The 21,514-nt window shown below is 37.9% G+C and overlaps 1 protein-coding gene across 8 annotated transcripts in view; it reads left to right on the top strand.

Moving 5' to 3' along the window:
* Positions 1 to 20,661, top strand: part of PARD3 (par-3 family cell polarity regulator) — a 658,895-nt gene extending 638,234 nt beyond the window's left edge. For all 8 annotated transcript variants that reach the window (XM_065400237.1, XM_065400238.1, XM_065400236.1 and 5 more), the window contains 3 exons: positions 3,143 to 3,263; positions 15,084 to 15,211; positions 20,268 to 20,661. In XM_065400237.1, coding sequence (XP_065256309.1) covers positions 3,143 to 3,263; positions 15,084 to 15,211; positions 20,268 to 20,661 — 643 coding nt within the window. The remainder of the gene's footprint in view (positions 1 to 3,142; positions 3,264 to 15,083; positions 15,212 to 20,267) is intronic.
* The last annotated feature ends 853 nt before the right edge of the window (positions 20,662 to 21,514 follow it).

Here is a 21,514-nt window from a genome sequence, read left to right as displayed (position 1 = left end):
TGGGAGACGCAGGAGAGAAGTAATCTTAGAACAGTTGTTTTGTGTGTGTGGTTTTATGTTTTCGTTTCATTTATCTAATTTCCTTCTCGTTTTTTCACTTCCTTGTGGAAGAAATGAATGAATTTTCAAGAAGGCTTTTGTTGAGGATAGGGTGTTCTAATGGCCTACTGGTCATTTTATGCATAGAAGCATGCAAAGATGGGAGTGGGTGAAGGAAACAAAAGAGCTGGTGGTGGAATTAAGAACGAGAGGGGAAAGGTGGAAAGAAACAAGAGCTCAGGTGGCAGGCCAGGGTAGAGTTGTGCAGGGCCTTGAAGACAAGAATGAGAAGTTTAAACCTGATATGACGGGCAAGGAGATCACTGGAGTGATTCAAGAAAGGGGCATAGTGCAGGGCTGAGAATGAAAACAATTAATAAAATAAAAGAGAGGCAACATGTGCTCCTCTTCAACCTCCCCCTCCCCCAAATAATCTGTCCTCCCTTAAAGGTTTCTTAAGGCCATCTCCCTATTTTATCCTAACATCCCCTCCAACTCCCCACCTTCTCTCTTAATATTTTTAAAGTTTTTTTTAATAATATATGGTCACTTGATCTCACTTATTCTATATCTTTGTGACTCTTTGAGCACAAGGAATTTTGGGTGGCAATTGTGCTGGGAGACTGAAGTGATTTTGTTCTTTAATGATCTATTTTTCAGTGAAATAGCCCTATAGCTCCATTCCCCACCGCTCTCCATTTTCTAATTTTAGATTTTGTCCCTTACTTTTTCAGTTAGGGGGTAAAATATGGAAGGTTTTTCTTGTCTATCTGTGTCAAACCCATTAGTAGCTTGAATGCTTCCCTTAAGTCAGCTTGACATTTTCTTTGTGCAATTCTGAATAAATTCATCCTTTTTAGAGTTTTTGGAGAAGTTATTCATAAATCCTGGGGTCGTCCTCCGTTGCTCCAGCTCATTCCACTGAAAAGATGACCAACCTGCTGAGCATACAGTTCCGGAGGAGGCTTACCCATTATGCCTTACAATATCTTTATTGATTATTTTGTGTAATATTCAACTGTTGATGGAACTATTTTTAACAGCATCCATAGAATGAGCAAAAGTCTTTTACAATATGTTTTCTACAATAACCCCTTCACCCATTTTGTGGTCACTAAGAATGCATCAATTCCATTTAATCTGTGGACTCTATTTTGGCTTATTGTCTCAACATTTTAGCACAAGCTGCCTTACTGCAGTACTTTTTCTTACCATTAAACAGAGGCAACTCTTTATTGTCATGCCCTCTTTCCTGCTGTGCCTCCAACAGGCTAATCCCTTCAGCTCATTCAGTGGCTCTTTTACGCTGTTATCTCTTCTGAGTTTGAAATGAACCACATCCCCTGACTGATGAGCCCCCTCATATTCATTGATCATTTTAAGTACATCAAGTGGCCTAACTAGAGCTATTTGCTAATCTCTTTTTACCACACTAAATGGTATTGCAAACAAAAAAAATATTCTTACCTCTTAAAGCCTAAAAATTAAAAACATGTCAGCAAGTCTGCATGTATTTTGCATTACATTTTATACATACTCTACTACTATATTGCTTGTTTGTTATGGTAACAATCTCTAGTTTTGAAAATCAGTAAACTATACCAAAAAAATGTTTGTACTTGTATTGAACTGTGCCAATTACGAAAGTCAAAGTGCATGGTATCACTACAGATTAACCTAGACAAGAGCTGTACAGCTCCAACAGGATTAGGGGGTGACATGACCTGAGAAATCTATAGTCTTCAAGTCCCTCCCACCAGAGGGGATAGAGGGGGAAAACTCCGTAAGTGAGACTTCAGAATTTCTTCCCCCTCTGATTTTTTTCCTAAGGGAGGGGATGATCTGGGATTTGCATGCATTATGCTGTTTCTATGTACAGTGTCTAAATCTACAAATCTATGGAATTATTCTCCACTGTTTCTCTTTAGCTTTCTCATTTGAAACAATGTAATAATACCTGAACATATTTTCATCAGCACTTTTAACAGAAGGCAATAAATGCAGGGTTTAAGAGCCCCAGAATAAGAGATTAAAATGGAGAAAGAATTGCTTCTGGTTAGCCTTTAATATAAGAGATTTGTCTGTCAGGCATCCTACAATTCCCCCATCAAAAACTCTGAAGTATGCCAGAAGTTAGGGGGACAAGGAGGCAGACCGGAGAAGCTGGAAAAATGGCAATGAGATTAATGAATATCCACTTTTCTATCTGCCTTATGAAACTAGCCATTCCTGTGCATATTTCATGATGGTTTCACATAAATCAAGTTTAAAATGTACTATGGAGAGGGGATTACCTGTTACTGCCATTATGGTAAATTTATGGTTTTAAATAGTTCAAGTCTGCGTATGACTGTACATAAAAAAAACTATAATGTTATTCAATCTTCCACAGAATACTGGAATGTCACAGGATGTCAACAAGCCTGTAACCTGAATGTGTTCTTGTGAGCCTCTGGCCCAGTTATGTTCTTGAATATTGTACTGTCAAATAGATTTAATTTTACATTTCCATTAGCCTTTTAATGATATCAAAATATCAGTTTAAAAGACTTGTTAGAAACAGAACTAAGGGATGACAGGTTCTTATTGATTGGAAGAAAATAATCAAATTGTTTATAGACAGGATTTCCAAACATCATAAATTAATTTGATGGAACTAAAGATCTGACATCAGTACCATAGATTAAATGATGAATGAGTATCTCCCATGTTTATTAAATATTAGCGGTCAGTTTTTCTATATGTTCCTAATTTTTAATCTAAAAGTTTGTCTGATCCTAATGAATATATTCTTTGTACTTTATAATCCCTATGGTAACATTAACTGTAGAAGTGCCAATTTGCTTTGATGAGTTTAGAAATTGCATTTTAAAATAGCCTCACTATTCTCATTCTGTTTGAAATTTCTTTTAAAGCTGCAAACAGTATTAATAATAAGAGCAAACTGAAGAACATTTTATTTAATGCCTGCAACTTGTTTTAAAATTCTTTCATTACTTCTAAAATACTGTCACTTCACAAGAAGCTGCCATTTTCCTAATAACCAAATTTCACAGATTATGGTTCAAAAGTTTGTTCATCCTTTACCTCCTCTTTCTTTTAGCATCCGATCAACTCCTAGCAATCATGACCGGATACAGCGTCTGAGGCAAGAATTTCAGCAAGCAAAGCAAGATGAAGATGTGGAAGACCGCAGACGTACCTATAGTTTTGAACAACCATGGGTGAGTGTTTAGATGCTCCATATACTGGACAATGCCTCCCTCCCCAAGTGTACATTAAGTACAGCCATTTCAGCTGTGGTCCTTAATCCTGCATGCAACAAAGCAATGTAGATCCAAGCTCCTCTGACCTTTTAACTCCTGACCTTTCTCTTATCTCCATCTGTGGTCCATTATTGCTAATTTCATTTTATATCATACTCCGCCATCTGTCCATTATGTAAATGGTATCATTTGCTCTGTGACAAAACATACCTCAGTCTCTCATCACTGTGGACTAATTTATAGTTCAATTGGTACCTAAAGGAGTGGGAGTTGTCTGGACGTTTTCTATAAATAGGTAATTTTTCACTTCTCAAACTAGAGAGATTCCATCGCAATATGGATATATTCATGAAATACAAGCTGGACTGGACGGAAAGACTGTGTATATATCAAATTAATGCCTAAAAATATTGAGGTCCTTGTGAGGCATTATCACGGGTTGAGATTAATTTTTTTCTTAAGAAAAATTACATGTATTTTCCCACTAAAAAGAAGAGGTACATATCCCAATTGATCTTTTAAATATTGTTCATGCTGATGTAGCAAGGGGATACAATTATGTAAATCTACATGCTTTCCTTGTTTACCATAACTGAATCAGTCAATTTGTTTTTGAATCAGATATGGTTCTTAAATTAGGATTCTTTAAATATCTGTGGCAAATATTTTTATCTAGTTTATTTTTTGTTAAAAATGTCACAATAAAGAATATGAGCTTGCTGCCAACCTATTCCAGGAAAGAACAACTGTATCTTGAAGCCAATAAAATACGTCACAATTCAAAAAATCTTGTACATTGGGTTGTATTCTTGTTGTTAGGCTTGGAAAGATTAGAATATTAGAAGGTAAATGTTGGTAAACATCAATTTCACCATACGCGCACACATTGATAAAAAAATTCCATTGATGATGATAGAAATTTACAGATAGGCAAAGTAAGAAAAGTGTTCCTTGAGAACTTATTAGAGTTTAATTTCTAAGGCTGTTAACTTTTTATATTTTGACATTTGCTGTTGACAGTTTGTGTTTTAATGCATATAAAACTTTAACTTGTTGAATCTTAACATCTACTGTCATTAAATAATTATGGTCTGACTGCCCCCTCCCATAATTTCCTGCAACTGGGAACATTTACATAGATAAAAATGGGGGGGGGGAGAAAATAGAAGAAAAGAGAGAGAATAGAAAAAATGCTTAAAATCCATATTTTTGCTCAATTATCTATATTTAAGTAGATAAAAATAAACATCAATATTATTTGTTGAAATTGTAAAAAAATGAAAATTGAATTCTGCCAAACCTATTTAGTAGTATTATAATGTACACTAGGCTGATGTGGAAATACCCAGAGATAAATTTCACTGAGTATGATAGTTATTTGGGATAACATAGGTAAAATCATAGATGTGCACATCATCTCTATTTGTCTGTGATGGCAAATATAGAACTGACATGTTTACACACAGTTTAACCTTTGTGCCCTCATCCTTCTTTAATGCATCCATTTGAAATTTTAACATGCAGCATGGAAAGGAACAAAGGTAAATGTGTCCTTAAATGACCTAAAACTGCTGAGAATACTGTATAGGCTTTTCTTTCCCACGTTGGAAAAAGAGAATAAATAAAATGCACGTTTTATTTTTTTCATTACCAGATGTTTTTAATATGAAGTGGTGAAGATAATCTGATACCCCATTTCTGTTGTACTGTAAGATTTTTGGGAGATAGAAGGTTGGAAATGGGGAGTATTTGTCCATAATGAATATCCACTGTTTCTTAGTCTCAGAATGAGAGATCGAGCAGAGTTCTTGGGAAAAGTGTTTTATGAGAAAAACTTGCACTCTTGAAGACTTGGGAACTTAACTACTGAAGGTCATCGGCCAAATTGTTGTATATCTAAATGCCATAGCAACTTTAGACAGACAACTTGGCTTGTATTATAGTTTCCAGTAATGAGTGAGTAGGGAATTATTTGGATGACAGGCTGATTACCTTAGGAATGGAATAATTTCCTAAATTGTGGGTCAGAACATTGACCTTTCCTTTTTTTCTCTTTCAAACAATTGGGATCTCTCCATTTACTCCCCATTCTACTGATCATGCAAATGAGCTCAAAGTGACTGTAATTCTGCTTAATGTATTAATTTTAATTCTGAAGCTTATTGTTACTTTTGTCGGAGCTGCTCTGTTGTTAAAGCTGTAACTAGCTGCATGATTTTTATTATATCTGTACTTTTAAAAAAATTGGTCCAGAGTAACTTGGAATTATTTTTTCGTTTTGTGTACTTCAGCCTTCTAAGATCACAGTGCTTGGAAAAGATAAAACAGTGATCTCATCCATTTCTGTAGTTTACAATCATTTTAGTGTCAGGAACCATAAACTCCTCTCTTAAGCAGTGTGTATATCTTCAACATATTAGTCTAAGATTATGGAGTTTGTAAGGGCACCCTCTCAAAATGCATCCAGATGTGTTATTAAATACCAATGACTTCAAAAATGTGCAAGTAGTTTACTATACATATAGAGGAGGAGACTTAGATGCATTTGTCAAACTCCTTTTTAGTCTTCGTGTCTGTAAGCTGTTAACTATAAACTATAGTAGTGAAAAGTGCACCTGTGCAAGGGCTATTGTTAAAAAAAAAATGTTTTTGCCTGAGGGAGCTAGTTTGTGACACAAATGGGGCTTCCATGGACAAAAGGCTTTAAATCCAGAAAAGTGCCTTAGCCATATGATTGAAGTAAACTTTGCCCTGATTTGGATAGAAAGAGGAAAAAACCAATCTTATCATCTGCAGAGTCATGTGCACTATAAAGTGATAAGTAGTTTGCATTTTTCATTAACATGATGATGGGAGACTGGAGGATAGGGAGCAAAGTGATGATATGATATGGGACTGCTGCTTACTTTAAAATAGTAAATGAAAATGTGTTTTGGAGTGTGTGCAATGTGTACTGATAGAACTCCTGTGGCTATTAGGATATTCAAAGGGCTTGATGGCTAGTATGACAGGCCTTGTCTACACTAAAGGAAAAAGTCAATCTAAGCTACGCAATTTGAGTTATGCGAATAGCATAACTCAAATCAACGTAGCTTAGATCTACTTACTGCGGGGTCCACACTATGCGACGTCGATGGGAGACGCTCTCCCGTCGACTCCCCTTACTCTTCTCGATCAGGTGGAGAACAGGAGTTGATGGGAGAGTGATCGCCGCAGCATCGATCCTCCATTAAGTGTAGACAAAGGCGTCAAGCCTTCTGACATCTATTCCAATCTGCCCTGGGTTGATAGTAACCAAAGATACTACAATTCAGTTACCTATGTCAAATGAGTTTAATCTCAGCCAGAGCTTAGTGGAAAAGTGTCCCTATTACAAAAAGCTGCATCAAATTGGCACAGAATTATACCCTTGGCAAAGCAGGGCCGCCCAGAGGATTCCGGGGGCCTGGGGTCTTCGGTGGCGGGTCCCGGGGCAGAAGGACCCCCCGCCGCGGGTCTTCGGGGCACTTCAGCGGCGGGTCCCGGAGCGGAGGGACCCCCCGCCACCGAATTGCCGCCGAAAACCCGGAGCGGAAGAAGCTCCGGAGGCCCGGGCCCCACGAGAGTTTTCCGGGGCCCCCGGAGCGAGTGAAGGACCCCGCTCCAGGGGGCCCGAAAAACTCTCGTGGGGGCCCCTGTGGCGCCCGGGGTCTGGGGCAAATTGCCCCACTTGCCTCCCCCCTCTGGGTGGCAAAGAGTCTAGTGACTGCCTGGGTATGGCGTCTGAACTATCCCTTTCACTGAAAGTTCCCATCAGGTCATATTTACTGCTCTATAGCTGGGAAGTGCCCAACCAGTACCTGTTATGTTTATAACAAAGGACTTGACTCTCTAAGGCTGTCAGTCCAGCCCCTTTCATGGACACTAAATTCACATTAAAATGTTTTTTAAAATACTGAAAATGCTAGTGTGTGAAAGATGAGATGAGGACGTATATTAAAATAGCAAGGTGCAATTATAAAAATTTGCTCAAGGTCATTTGAATGATGTATTGATTTTTTTCAACCATTCTCACTTCATTAACAATGATTAAGCTTTCTTTTTTCTTTTCTTTTCTTTTTTTTTTTACATCCAGAGTCCACTAAAGTCCAAAGTAATTTTTCTATCAGCTCATAGTTTTGTTGAAGGGATTTAAAACAGTAAAATTTCTAATGGCCTGCCTTTTTTTTTTTTTTTTTTTTTCTGTCCCTAACCATTTATTTGTGTTTGAGAGAGAGAATGAGAGAGAGAGAGAGAGAATTACCAGGAGATTCACAATTGCATTAGGTGCACAACATGTACGTGACACTACACAGCTAAAGTGGAAAAGTAACACAGGGATATGAACAAGCCATTGTTACCCTGTTGGCAAAAAATCAAGCCAGTATTTGGTGTAATAAAGGTGTAATTTATATTTGTAAATAAATAGCAGTGGACATGCAGAGGAACCAGTCTACATTCTGAGTCTGGTGTGGCATCATTCTATATCAGTTAAAATTTAAGATATTTGGTGGTGCTAGGTTATATTTTCCCTCAAAAGCTGGAGTCATTTTGTATTGATATTTCAGTTCAGTGCCAGCGTCGTGTGACTGGGTTTTTGTTGTTGTTGTTCTTTTCCATGTTGTGAGTATTAGGTCTGCTGAGACTCATCTTTCTTTGAACCAATGCTGGGGTTGTGGGATTTGGGCTATAATTTCTTCTATATCTTGTATTTAATGTATTTTTGTCTAGTCACATCTTAATTAACTGATCCCCACCTTCAATAACAAAAACACAGCAACTAAGTATTATAGCCTTAAATGTCAGGGGATTGAACCACCCAATTAAAAGAAAAAAGGATATTGAATCAATTGAAAACAGTGCACTGCTTCCCAGCCCTGCTCCAAGAAACACACCTACCACCCAAAAAGCATTAAAAACTCCTTTTCACACAAAAACTGATGCTAAAAAAAAAAGAGCATTGCATTTTCCATTCACAAAAACATTCCCTTCCAGTCACTCATAATCTAATTGGATTATTCAGTCTGCAGAATATTGGTATCATGAGAGATTGCAGTTAGACAGAATTTAGTCCTAAATATTTATGCACCAAATAAAGATCCTTTATTTTTTAAAGCAACAGTTAATTTGGTCAAAACTAAATATATCACCACTGTTCTGGGTATGGGATTTTAATTGTACACTGAATTTTGCAACAGACAAATCACTGCATAGTTTCCATAAAGTAAATGCTGAAAAACATTTAACAACCTAATGAAGTATAGATTGGTATAACAGGTCTTTGGAAGTTCTCACTACAAAATCAGGGACTATACTCTCTTCTCTGTTGCTTTATTCCAACACAGGCCTTTTCCCTGTTTCTAAAGCAGACACAATGGAAACCTTATCCTTTCTGTCACTTTTTGCTATCCTCTTATCCCTACAAGCAATTCTTACATCTTATACGAAATCATAGGGACTTAATAGCTCATTCCTAGAAGATAAGACCTAGAATAATTTGAACAATTTACCCAACAATACAAAACAAGAAAGGTCTGGTTTTTAGGAGTATCTGCAGTTGCAACTGCACCTTAACACTATTTCTGACTGGGAAAACACGACAGTCAATGTTGAAGCAAAAACTTGGAAGATAAGCAGATAGGACAGGTCGCTGTAAATTATGCAGAAACAGGTTCATCACTTAAAGGAGAATGAGAATTTAAATATTCAGAGTTTTAAAACTGATCTTAAAATTGGCCTATGATATAAGTTCTTGTGTAAGAATTTTTATCCCAAGATGTAAGAGCCCTGATCAAAATGTAAAAGAACTAACAACTATATACATTAAAAGCCAAACAATGTTTTTTCTTTCCCCAAAATCCAGAGGTAGAACCATAGCCATGTAGGTGGTCCTGCCCACAGACTCCTTCCCTTCATTCTGTATGTAATTCTCTTTGTCAACCATTAAGGGAATTAATACAATATCATATCTTCCTTGTAAAGATTTAGGCTCCATCTTAAAAATCTTATATTTGAAAAGTATTTATTTCTAGTTCAAATTATGCTAAATTATGCAATTCTAATTTACCCCACATGAAATGAAGGTGGCAGATTTAAAAAATGCAATTATTGCATTTTGTATTTCAATATATTTATAGCTTATAGAATGGAATTCATACAAATAGAAAGGATAGAATTTCAAATTTCTGAAAGTATGGTGGTTGGTTTCTGTCATAGTGACTATTATTTTTCCATCTGTGGTGATACATAAAATTGGAATCTTAATCCCACACCACTCTAATGCTTTTCAGTTTTCTGTATGTACTCCATAGAGAAGGTATACAAAGAGATGGAATTTTCTTATTACATGGTGTTTGAATAACACCCCTGCTGGCAATTACTTACAGGGAATATTGCTATATCTTCTGTTTCCCGTAGCAATGTAAACAAAAAGATGGAGGTAAAAATACTCCTCAAGGACATCTCTAGATCCATAGAATGTTTTATATAATTGTACATTTTGATACCCACTGTTAATGGATTACATTTCATCTGTGTCAAGCACATCTTTACATAAAACAGGCAAGGTCATGCAATCTTATCTATTTCTAATTCTACTGAACATAGGTACGTCAAAAGTTTTTAGTGCCTTAAGTCTACAAACTGGCCATGAACTTGCTGCAACTTTTGGGTTAAACTATGAAGCCTGTTCTAGAAAAGTTAAGCAAATTTATTCAAATAATTAATGGTGACTTTTTTAATTGAGAAAATAATAAAGAACTATTAGCTCTATTATTTTTTATATAGGTGCAAGGAAATTCTGCAAGTTTTAACTCAAAGTTTCTCTGAATTCTTTCACCCTGGACAGTAGGTGGTACTGTGAGTTCCATCTCCTAAGCTAGTGGATTCCCCAAAATCTTCAGAGGCCTTGGATCCAGGATTCCCCTCATATTTTCTCTCTCTCTCTCTCTCTCTCTCATATGCATGCACATACACAAACTTTCCCTCTCTAGTTCTGTGATAGTGCATCTTCTACAGGAACCACACAATCATGGTATTTAATGCTGCCCTAAGGGTGTGGATTCCAACCTGCAGAGAGGGAAACTGAATAAGTCTGCATTAACTTACCAAAAGACCCATGGGTTTGGTGATGGGATAGTTCCATGGATAGTATCCTGAACTCCATGGACAGACTTCTGCAATAAAGGGGGAGAATGCTGCTCAGGGGCAGTATGCCTGCCTTCTACACTATCCGCAGGCTGGGGTTCACTAGAACCTCCCTCCCGCTGTTGCTGGTAGTGAAGGATACAATATGGCCCAGAGAGATTAATGATGTCAACGCATTCCATGAAAAATATCTTAGTTTTACTATTTTAATACTGTAAGTGAAGTTATAGAAATGTGTAACTTTCCCAAGCCAGGTAGTAAAGTAGTGTCTGTTTAAGAATAGAGCTGTTTAATTTCATACACATCACACCTTCATGTTGAGTTTTCATTTTACAAGATGAGTATCCTGTATTCAGTTTAACGATGCTGAGTGGGATAGCTATTATCATCACTTAAATGTATTGTTGAAGACTTGAACATACATTTATTTGTATAATTCAGCCTTGGTTGTTGTTGCAGCCTTGACCGCTTTTTGGTTTAAAAGGTCAATGCTTGTCATACATCTCATCACAAACAAGGACAGAGTTCTTTGCAATTTGTACTAAGAGCTGTTGCCAGGTTTGTTTGATGGCTTCAAAGAATTATTATAATTATACTTTTCTTTGCGGTACCCTGTTTGTACAGGTGTTAATATGTTTTTGTGCTGTGTTCCAAATGCATGGTTTGTGTTGCAAGACATTAAAATTTTTCACCATGGAGGTTTTCCCTTATTCTTGGTGTGTATTTTTCTAGTAACATAAATTATGTGCATATGTGTTATGTTTTGGGGGATGAAATTAAACTGACAAATCCTAACATACAAATTTCCTTTAGAAGATACATTTTACCTGTAAACTAAATTTTAGTATTGTGGCAACACTTTTAAATATGTTTTTCTCAATTAATCATTTACAAAGAGAAGACTTTATGTGTAGATTTGAAGTTCTCTTATCAAGTTAAGTAAAAGATGAGCAAATTTGGTAGATCTTTGGTGTGACATCACATCAATGATATATAAGGCTTTCATTAACCATTTCTTTTCATACTTCGGATGCCTAAATTCAGACCTGATCCATTCTATAACCAATGTTTACAAATGGACAGATCTAAAGGCAATCACTGAGGGTATGTCTACATTTCAATTAGACACCCACAGCTGGCTCGTGCCAACGAACTTGGGCTCACGGGGCTCGAGCTAAGGGGCAGTGTAGACATTTGGGCTTGGGCTGCAACCCAAGCTGTGGGACCCTCCCACCTTGCAGGGTCCTAGAGCCCAGGCCAAGCATCTACACTGCCTGAGCCCTGGAGCCTGGCCAACTGCGGGACTTTAATTACCGTGTAGACGTACCATTAGGCAAATAAATAACTGGCCTGCTTCTCAGATGTGTTGAGCAAAATTGACTCCAAATGACTTTAATAGGAGTTGCAGGTGCTTGTCACTTCTAAAAGTCAGGTAAGTTGATTTAGGTGCCTTTCTTAAGACACCTCAGCTTGAAAATGTTGACCATAGAGTGCAGTTTTCAAACTTGAGTGACTACGAATCCATGCATAGACCACTCAGAAACTGTTCATGGGCCTGATGCTTTAATAGCCCACATACCTTCACCCATACAGAGATACATTTTAGAGTCTTAAACTGGTATTAAGGTGTCTAATGCAGATTTAAGAGCCTAACTTTAAACACCCACTTTTGACAGTTGGTACCATAACCTAAGAACATTTTTAAAGCATCTATCATTTTAGTAATGTTTCCTTGGTTACTTTGTTTATATTAATGTGTGTGTATGTGCGCACACATGCATAACTGTATACACCAAACAGTTTTGCCAACCCCATGCATTCAAAAATAATGAATCGGGTCCCCAGAAATCATGAGATTGGCTTAAAATCACAATTTTTAAAAAAAATAAACATGAATAATAAATATGTGGGGAAAAGGTTATTTGCCTTCTGGTTATTGAATGTTTATGATGCTACTGCATTGCAATTTCAAGCTTTTCTCTTTAGTCATCCTGTCACCAGAATGGCTAGACTCTTACTCTTTTTTATTAAATGAAAGTTGAAATTCTCATATAATCATTTGCCTCCATAATATGGGGCATTAAGTAAAATGCAGAATATCACAAGATTGACACTAAAGTGAGGGAAATTGGCAACATTGCATTGTAGAAGAAGTGAAATGCTCTTCTCTTCATTTATGTCTGTCAACTGTTGTAAGGAAATTTGTCTGTGTGAATTATTATATATGTATATTCGGTAGAGTTTGTTTATCTCAGTGAGTTTCCTGTTTATGACACTGTGAGTTTATTGCCTTATCATCACACATTTCTTTTAAGGGTTTTTTTGTTATAAATGTTTGTATTGAGGCTTTCCGAGAGTAAATCTATCCCTAAAGTAGGCACCATTATTGTATCATGGACTCTCTTTCATATGCGTCCCTGTACCAGTCATTTTCCGTTTTATGCTTTCAAACTGATTCTCGTACACTATAATCTTCTACTAACAAGTAAAACAGTTGCTCTCCAAATTTTGTCAGATTTTGAGTTGCCGCTAATGTTCCATCTGATGCATATCGTTGTTCAAAACGGAGGTTCTAACAACTGTAGACCTGTCTCATATTTTATGTTTTACTGGCTACTTTCAAGTACCTGAATATATATTAAAACAAAGGAGCAGCTTCAGTCAGGAATTACAACTCTCTGTTTTAACATTTGCCTTCAAAATGTGAGGAGCTTTTGAAAAACCTTTTATCTTTCAGATGTGTCAGCCACTACTGCGTATGTCTGCTGCAAAAATTATAATGGCAGAAAACAAAAGAGATGTTTACTGTGAGCGAAAGAGATAGAGGAAAAGGCAAAAAGTGGCTGAACATAACTCATGCACCAACACAGCTAATAATTTTTTAGAGACGCTATAAAAATTGTTTTTCTTTAATAACTAGTTTTCACCTATCGCATACACACAATATTGTTTGCTCTATTGGCAACATATGGAAGAGCTTGAAACCATGAAATCTGAAATATGTTCATATTGGAGTCTTGTAATGCTCAGTACTATCAAAACAATAGCCCATTTTCACCTCAACTCATTGTAATGCTCAATAATTTCAATGCCATAATTACATCCCCGCTGTAATTGTATTTGAAATCCTTGCCATGAGGTATAGATTGCCCTAGTCTCTCCACAAGACTTGCTAGCATTTTCTGTGGAAGGATTCTATCCACTTGATGAATGGTCCATATCCAAGCAGAGAGAAGTGGTATTTTGAATGGTACATTGTACATAAGTTCAGTGTATGTACTTATTTCATAAGGAAGACAGAGACTTCAAGTTATGCTACTAAAGACCAAGGGACACTGCTACACAGGCATAAAAAACCCACGACTGGCCCAGGTCAAATGATTTAGGCTCTGGGACTGAAAAATTGCTTTGTAGATGTTCAGGCTTAAACTGGAGCCTGAGATCTGGGATCCTGCAAGCCCAAGTCAGCTGACCCAGGCCAGTGGTGGCTGTGCTACGGAGCTTTTATCCCTGTGTAGATGTCCCTTAAAAATCAGCGTTTCAGAGGTGCTTAGCATCTGCTGCTCTTATAAGTGCTCAGTGCCTCTGAAAATCTGTCTTTAAATAAATAATCCAACATTCTTTATTTTACAGTCTCTACTTGCAGACCCCACCAACTTCCAGTTAAGGATTGTGGATTAGAGTAGTCCAACAGGGAACTTCCTATACTTGTTATTTATTAGAACTACCAGTTGAAGGCACTCAAAAGACTACAGGCTGAGTTCTCTCTGTACAGGCACAGTGGAAGGGGATTTGTGACTGTGACTCCCTGATTCTGTTTTGCCTGGCACCAGAGCAATTTAAAGCTGCAGCAGGCAAGCGGACAGTTAGGTGTGACAGAATCTCACACTGCCACGATTCCTGCCCTTCCCTCCCTTTCCCTTATCTGCCCTCCCCATCCCTGACACAATTCCCCCACCCTTGTGCAGGACAATGCATCCCAGTAGGGGAGGCAGCAAGTAGTGGAGCAGGCGCAAGAGGCGACTGTAACCTCCTTCACACCAGACAGCGATTCCCCCTGTGCACAGGGACTCTTCAAACAATGTGCGTTCACTTTGCTCTGTTTGTAGCTGACTGGAGAATCCAGCCCTACATGTGCACATTACTGCCTTACATAGTAAGAAGCAGGGTTTGCTCTCATTTGAACTAATTAATGGTGTGCAAATATTAAGGCCGGACTGTGATATTCTTACTGACGTGGGGTCAGATCCTCAGCTGGTATAAATAGCGATAGCGTCATAGACATGATATTGATTTACGCCGGCTGAGGATCTGGTCCACTGATTTCACATGGAGTTAGGTATTCCTTCATATAAGAGCGAATCACAGTTTGACCCTTAGTATTTATCAGATAAAGTTTCAAAAATAGAAGGTTAGATTAAAATATAGCCTATAACAGATGACATTGTGTTAAAGGTCAGAATTTAATGCAGTTATGGAAAGACCAATTTGAACATTTGAATTTGAATATTTTAAAGTGTGTGTGTGGATATATAACAGTAATTTAATTAATGGCTCCTATGTAGATATTTTTGTGCTTTGCTTAATTACTGTTTTTAACTTTTCATATTCTAGCCAAACTCCAAGACATACTCACAGAGTGGCAGACACTCTGTATCTGTAGAAGTTCAGATGCAGCGACAACGACAAGAAGAAAGAGAAAGTTTCCAACAAGCTCAGCGCCAGTATAGTTCATTACCCAGGTATAGTAACTGTTTAAAACTATTTGGTATATGTGAGCCTGGAGCTAATTTCATTTGTGGAAGTTAAATGCTGTGCTTAGTGTATGCACTTCGTTTAACAGAAGTATAAGGAGTAATGCAAGGATTGCCAACTTTCCAATTGCACAAAACCAAACCCCCTTACCCCGCCCTGAGGCCCCGCCCCTACTCCTTCTCCAAGGCCTCGCCCCTGCTCACTCCATCTCCCCTCCCTCCTTTGTTCGCTCTCCCCCACCCTCACTCACTTTCACCAGGCTGGGGCAGAGGGTTGGGGTGTGGGAGGGGATGAGGGCTCTGGCTGGGGGCTCTGGGATGAGGCCACAAATGAAGGGTTCAGGGTGTGGGAGGGGGCTCCAGGCTGGGGTTGAGGGGTTTGGAGTGTGGGAGTGGGCTCGGGGCTGGGCCAGGAGGTTGGGGTGCGGAAGGAGGTGCAGGCTCCAGCAGGGGGTGTGGGCTCTGGGGTGGGGCCGGAGATGAGGGGTTTGGGGTGCAGGAGGGGGCTCAGGGCTGGGGCAGGAGCTTGGAGTGCAGGAGGGGGTTCGGACCTGAGGCAGGGGTTTGGGGTGGAGGAGGGGATTTGGGGTGCAGGCTCCGGCCGGGCTGCGCTTACCTCAAGCGGCTCACGGAAGTGGTTGGCAAGTCTGGCTCCTAAACAGTAGGGAGGCCAGGGGGATTTGTGTGCTGCCCATGGCCCGCAAGTGCCGCCCCTGCAGCTCCCATTGGCTGTGGTTCCCAGCCAATGGGAGCTGCAGAGTCAGTGCTCAGAGCCTCCGTGGCCACCCCTGCACCTAGGAGCCCGACATGCCAGCCACTTCTGGGAGCCGTGCGGAGCCCGGGGAGGCAGGGAGCCTGTGTTAGTTCCGCTGCACCACCCACTGGACTTTTAGCGGCTGAGCGGAGCGTTTTTGGCCGGGTGTTCTGGTCGAAAACCGGACACCTGGCAACTCAAAGTAATACTTGCAATGAGGAAGAGACATCAGATTCCATAAGTGGTAGCATATAGTGGCTGTTTATTTCTTAGGATTACTTCAAAGTTGACTACAGTGGGAGCTGAGGGCACTCAGCACCTTATAGAATCAGCACTTTAAAGCATGGATCCTTGTGGGACACTATCTAGTATCACTTTCCATCTCTAGAAAATAATCTCTTGAGTATGAAATAGATCAGAGAAGAGAAGCAAATTGAGGGGTGTTTGCACCCTTTTTATATGTCATATTTTTTGTGTTGCTTAATTTCTTACCAAACAAAAAATCAGTCTTGTGATGTTGGTACACAGACGTATATTTAAAAAAACAAGAAATCAAACAAAAGAACATGGAGACAACCATGAAACACTATGCAAAATTGAGCCACATCCAAGTTTCTGGCATACGGGTTTCTTCAAACTTACTGGATCATTAACATTGGAATGCTGACAATTAATATCCTTTAGTCTAAACAAATCTGTACTTTTAAAAAGTTCACAGGCCAAGGAACTGCTTAGAGTTAATTTTTTTAAAAAGCCAAATACGAAGTAAAATGAATGGTCAGAATTTTACCCAGCTTTAGTGTAGGTTACATAAGAATGGCTACACTTGAACACTGTATGGTGAATGAAAAATAGTTTTTAGAATTCTCAGACATTAATTGGGGAAATCTGTGACAAGAACTGAGGTAGAATTGAGCTGCCTTTCGCTAGGGGTACTTTAAGCTTGAAAACTTCCTTGATTTGGGTGTGCCTTACATATTATTATGTTGCCCTTGCTTTGGTCTTCGTATATAGATTTTGTGGTTATATATACATCTCAACACCAGGAATTGCTGAAGCCTTGCAAAAGAGGCCATTTCACTATTTTATTATGCAGCAGCCATAGACGTTTCATAGTTAAAGGTGAAGTTAGCTTAACAATTAAGTCCCTGATTTTGAACCCCAAACCATATCTCTTGAGTTTTCACATGCCACAGCTCATCTTAGAGTAGAATTTTTCTGGGAAGTTTGGAAGAAAATGAAAAAAGGAGATTAAAAGTTATGGTGTTTTGGGTTTTTTTACAAAACTTTTCAAAATGGCAGCTATATTATTGTTTTTCCCCCTATACCTCTTGCTATCTGTAGAGTGGATTACATCTCAAACCTCACATTAGTTTTTCTGAGGAGAAGTACAGTAGAACCTCAGAGTTACGAACACCTCAGGAATTGAGGTTGTTCGTAACTCTGAAATGTTCATAACTGAACAAAACGTTATAGTTCTTTCAAAATTTTACAACTTAACATTCACTTAATACAGCTTTGAAACTTTACTATGCAGAAGAAAAATCCTGCTTTCCCTTTATTTTTAGGAGTTTAAGTTTAACACAATACTTTACTATATTTGTTTGTTTTTTTATCTCTGCTGATGATGATTGTGTACTTGAGGTGTGGGTTGACTGGTCAGTTCGTAACTTGTGTTCTTAACTCTTGAGGATCTGTGGTATGTTTTAGGCATTTTAGTATGTCTTTCAGAGGATGAGGTATTTAAAAAGGTAAATAAATATAAAAGGGTTCTGATTGCGTGTAATACCCCAAACTAACTTTGGCACAGAGTGGCTTAATTAGGGGATCATGACAGTGTGAGTATGAAGAGATGGCACAGGAAGGCTCTCTATCTAGCCTAGTTATACTAGGATTTTTCAGACTTTGTAATTCTCAAAGGGTGCCGCTCCACCAGCGGACTGCCGTGATATAAATAAGGCTAAGACAGGTTCAGGGGTTAGATGACATGGAGGTAAAAACACCAAACCCTGTATAAATAATAATATTAAGGGCTTGTTTGAACAAACTGGAGTCCATTTCAGGCTCATTAGCTCTGTTAAGGCATAGATCACCTAGGAAAATGTGAATCCTGCATTTTGAACCTGTGTTTTGGGTTTTGCTGTTGTAGCCCGTCACTGTAGTCTCTAAAAGCTGGAGAATGGCTATAATGCAAAGTTCCAACTGCAGAAATTCATATTTTTAAAGAGAAATTTCATTGACCACAAATTTGGAAAATAACCATAGGAAACAGAGAAGTTCATGTGTAAGAGAATAAAAGAGAGAAATGTACTGAAATTATTGATTAGTGTGAAAAATTACAAGTAAATGAATAAGAATGCTTATTAATGTGCAATTGATGAGTGTTTAAATTCAGGGTTCATATCATCCTTCACATGGTTACAAACACAAGTGTTTATTCTCAGCTCAAGGTAAAGAGAATTGTTAGAAAATGGTGCTGCTGAAATTCAGAGGTTCAAAAAGTTACCAGTAATAAAACAATAAAATGGGATATCAGCTTTTCAGTCATCAGAGATTTTTGACTAACCTAGGAAGAAATCTCACTATCACTAATATCATTTGGATCCCAAATTCATTGATAGAATTACAGTTTTATGATTAACACCGATGCACTGGTTTTATTCTTTTATTCTGGTTACTTTCCATCTTGTGTAACTTCAAGCAGCCTAATTTTTTTACCTTTTAAGTTAAAATGTTAAGTACTTTAGGCAAATAAAAATCTCTTCAATCATATTTCTTAAATCTTCCCAAAAAGACAACACAAATGGTCCAACTAATTTTGAACTAGTACCAGAAAACAGTAATTAAATGAAGTCTATTCAATTAGTCATTACCATTTCCCATTTGAAACTGTTCTAAGTAATGTTTAACTCCAAGCTAATCTTTCATATTGAAAAGTTATCTTGCCATATTTCAGAAACTTTGAAAGTTTTGTACCCTAAAGGTCATTCAGTTTGTGTGTGTGCAAGTAAACAATAGAGCCGTGGCCCAGAGACCTTGTTTTGTAAAGAAGGGTATGCGAACATCAACAATAATAATAATACATTACATTTATATGGAATAGTAAAAGTTTTCATCCAGTGATCCCAAAGTACATTACAAATGGGGGTAAGCATAGTCGTCTCCAAGTTACACATGTGGAAAGAGAAGCACAGAGAGGTTAAGTGACTTGCCACGTAAGTCTGTGGTGGGAAGACTACCTTTGTCTCCTGACTTCCAGCTGTATATTCAATCCACTAAGCCAAAACTGAGCCTTGTTTTTATTCTATGTGCTGACGTGAAAAACTGAGCTATATATACAGCAGTTAAATGACTTTCTTATTGATTAATGCAGCAATATATTTTGTTTTACTGCTTGATTCTCTTACACTAATTTTAATCTCAAAGTGGGTATCTCTCTTATTCCAGCACAAAATTGTTTTACTTTATCATATCCAATCTTATTTTAAATTCATAAAAGCATCTAGTGGCTTGATAGTAAATTAAAGATATTTCAAAACAATAATGTTTCCTTGAAATAACGTGGTGATTTATTGCAAAAAAGCAATAAGAATTTGTAATTCGTATATGCATTTGATTTATTTATCTACCCTGTGGAGTCAGAAAATGAGCAAAATAGGTTATCCCTGCCATTCCTTTCATGAAAGATATATCATGCTGGGAAACAGTTCTGATAATACAAAACTCCCTAACTCTGGATTCTGGAGGGAAAAAACACATTGGTACTGTGCATCAGTGAAGAGTTTTGTCAGCAGACTTGTACAGCTTTAAAGCAGGTATTTAAAAGGATCAACCAACTGTTGCCTTTTTAATCAAATAGGAGTCTAGATTTTTTTCATAACTGACTTGCCATTCATTACCCGTGCTTGCTGTTATCTGGTTTCTCTGGCATTGTGGTGATGTTTTTTAGACTGTTTTGTTGGTTTACAGTTAAATTATAACATTTTAAAGCTTCTAATTATGATTGTTGTACTGGCTGCCAAATTCCATTCCCCTACTGCAGTGCTTTGGAAATATATCAAAAATGCAAAAGAGACAAAATGGCCATTTTGGGGGAAAGAGAAGAACACTTATCAAGACGTCTACTAGCTGCAAGGCTGACATCAGCTGAGAGTCCCATCTGGGGGGAAAATGTACTTTATGAAAAAGTTGACTTGACTCTTGAATCCCCATTCCTCTAATGATTATTGTTTAAACATTAAGAGGGTTCTGCAGATTTCTTTAAAAACATTTTTCCATTCTTATTTTCAGGCAAAGCAGAAAAAATGCAAGTTCTGTATCTCAAGATTCCTGGGAACAGAGCTACTCTCCTGGTGAAGGGTTCCAGACTGCAAAGGAAAACCCCAGGTATTCCAGCTACCAAGGATCAAGAAATGGCTACATGGGAGGACATGGCTTCAATGCCAGGGTAATGCTGGAAACACAAGAACTGCTCCGTCAAGAACAGAGGCGGAAAGAGCAACAACTGAAAAAAAAGACATCTTCAGAAGGGCCTAACAACTATGACTCATATAAGAAAATTCAAGACCCTAATTATGTCCCTCCAAAAGGTCCTTTCAGGCAAGATGTACCACCTTCACCATCTCAGGTAGCCAGGCTGAACAGATTACAAACTCCAGAAAAGGGAAGGCCATTTTATTCTTGAGTTGAAGAAAAAGATGATCAACATATCATGCAATAAGGAACATTTTCATATAAAGACTTGTATTTCAAAAACTGTTTAAACTGATGGTACTATGGAATATATCTGTTGTCTGTTTCAGTGCCTTTAGCAATATGGGCAAAGAATTGATAGGCCTTATGTCTTTGCCATTCTGTCCCAAGTGTTATATTCATGGAAGGATTTTCCACCATTTGACAATCATACTATAGGTAAGCAGCGTGTTGGTTACCAAACGTCCTGGCCCAGTCCAGTAGCTATCAATGGCTTATTATTAGGATTTACTTTAATGTGTTCTACTTTGCAGTGAGTTATTGCATCAACATACAGCATTGTGGCATAAATTAAAGCATTTGAAATTGAAGAAGGCATTGACACATCTTTATTATTTCTCTTGGGGTGGGGGCCGGGTTACACATCACTCTTGAGTGGATAGGGCTTAAGTCCACTGAAGATCAAAGTTCTAAGATGTTTTATGGTGGAGTCATTTACAGTCTTTGTTGATCAATATTTAATTGTCTGTATGCTAAAAAACTGCTTTTCTCCTGTTATGCGCACATTCTCTTTCTCTGAGCTCATATAAAAAGTCTTTATCCTGATTCATATGCAAAACAATATTACGGCTTTCAGTTATCCTGGGAATCCTTTTACAATGTCTTATATTTTAACATGTAGTACTTTACCAGTGAAATAACTAAAGAGAGGGTATTGTATTTATAAATAAAATCTCAGTCCAGACTATGACTGATATATTTGTTCTTTCATGAAATATGAGGAATTGTGGAAAAATGTAAGGCTGGATTGTGATTTGTGTTCCTTAAAAATGTATGAGGTCGTG

Source organism: Emys orbicularis, chromosome 2 (assembly GCF_028017835.1).
Source record: "Emys orbicularis isolate rEmyOrb1 chromosome 2, rEmyOrb1.hap1, whole genome shotgun sequence".
Taxonomy (NCBI): domain Eukaryota; kingdom Metazoa; phylum Chordata; order Testudines; family Emydidae; genus Emys; species Emys orbicularis.
This window is presented reverse-complemented; position numbering and strand designations above follow the sequence as displayed.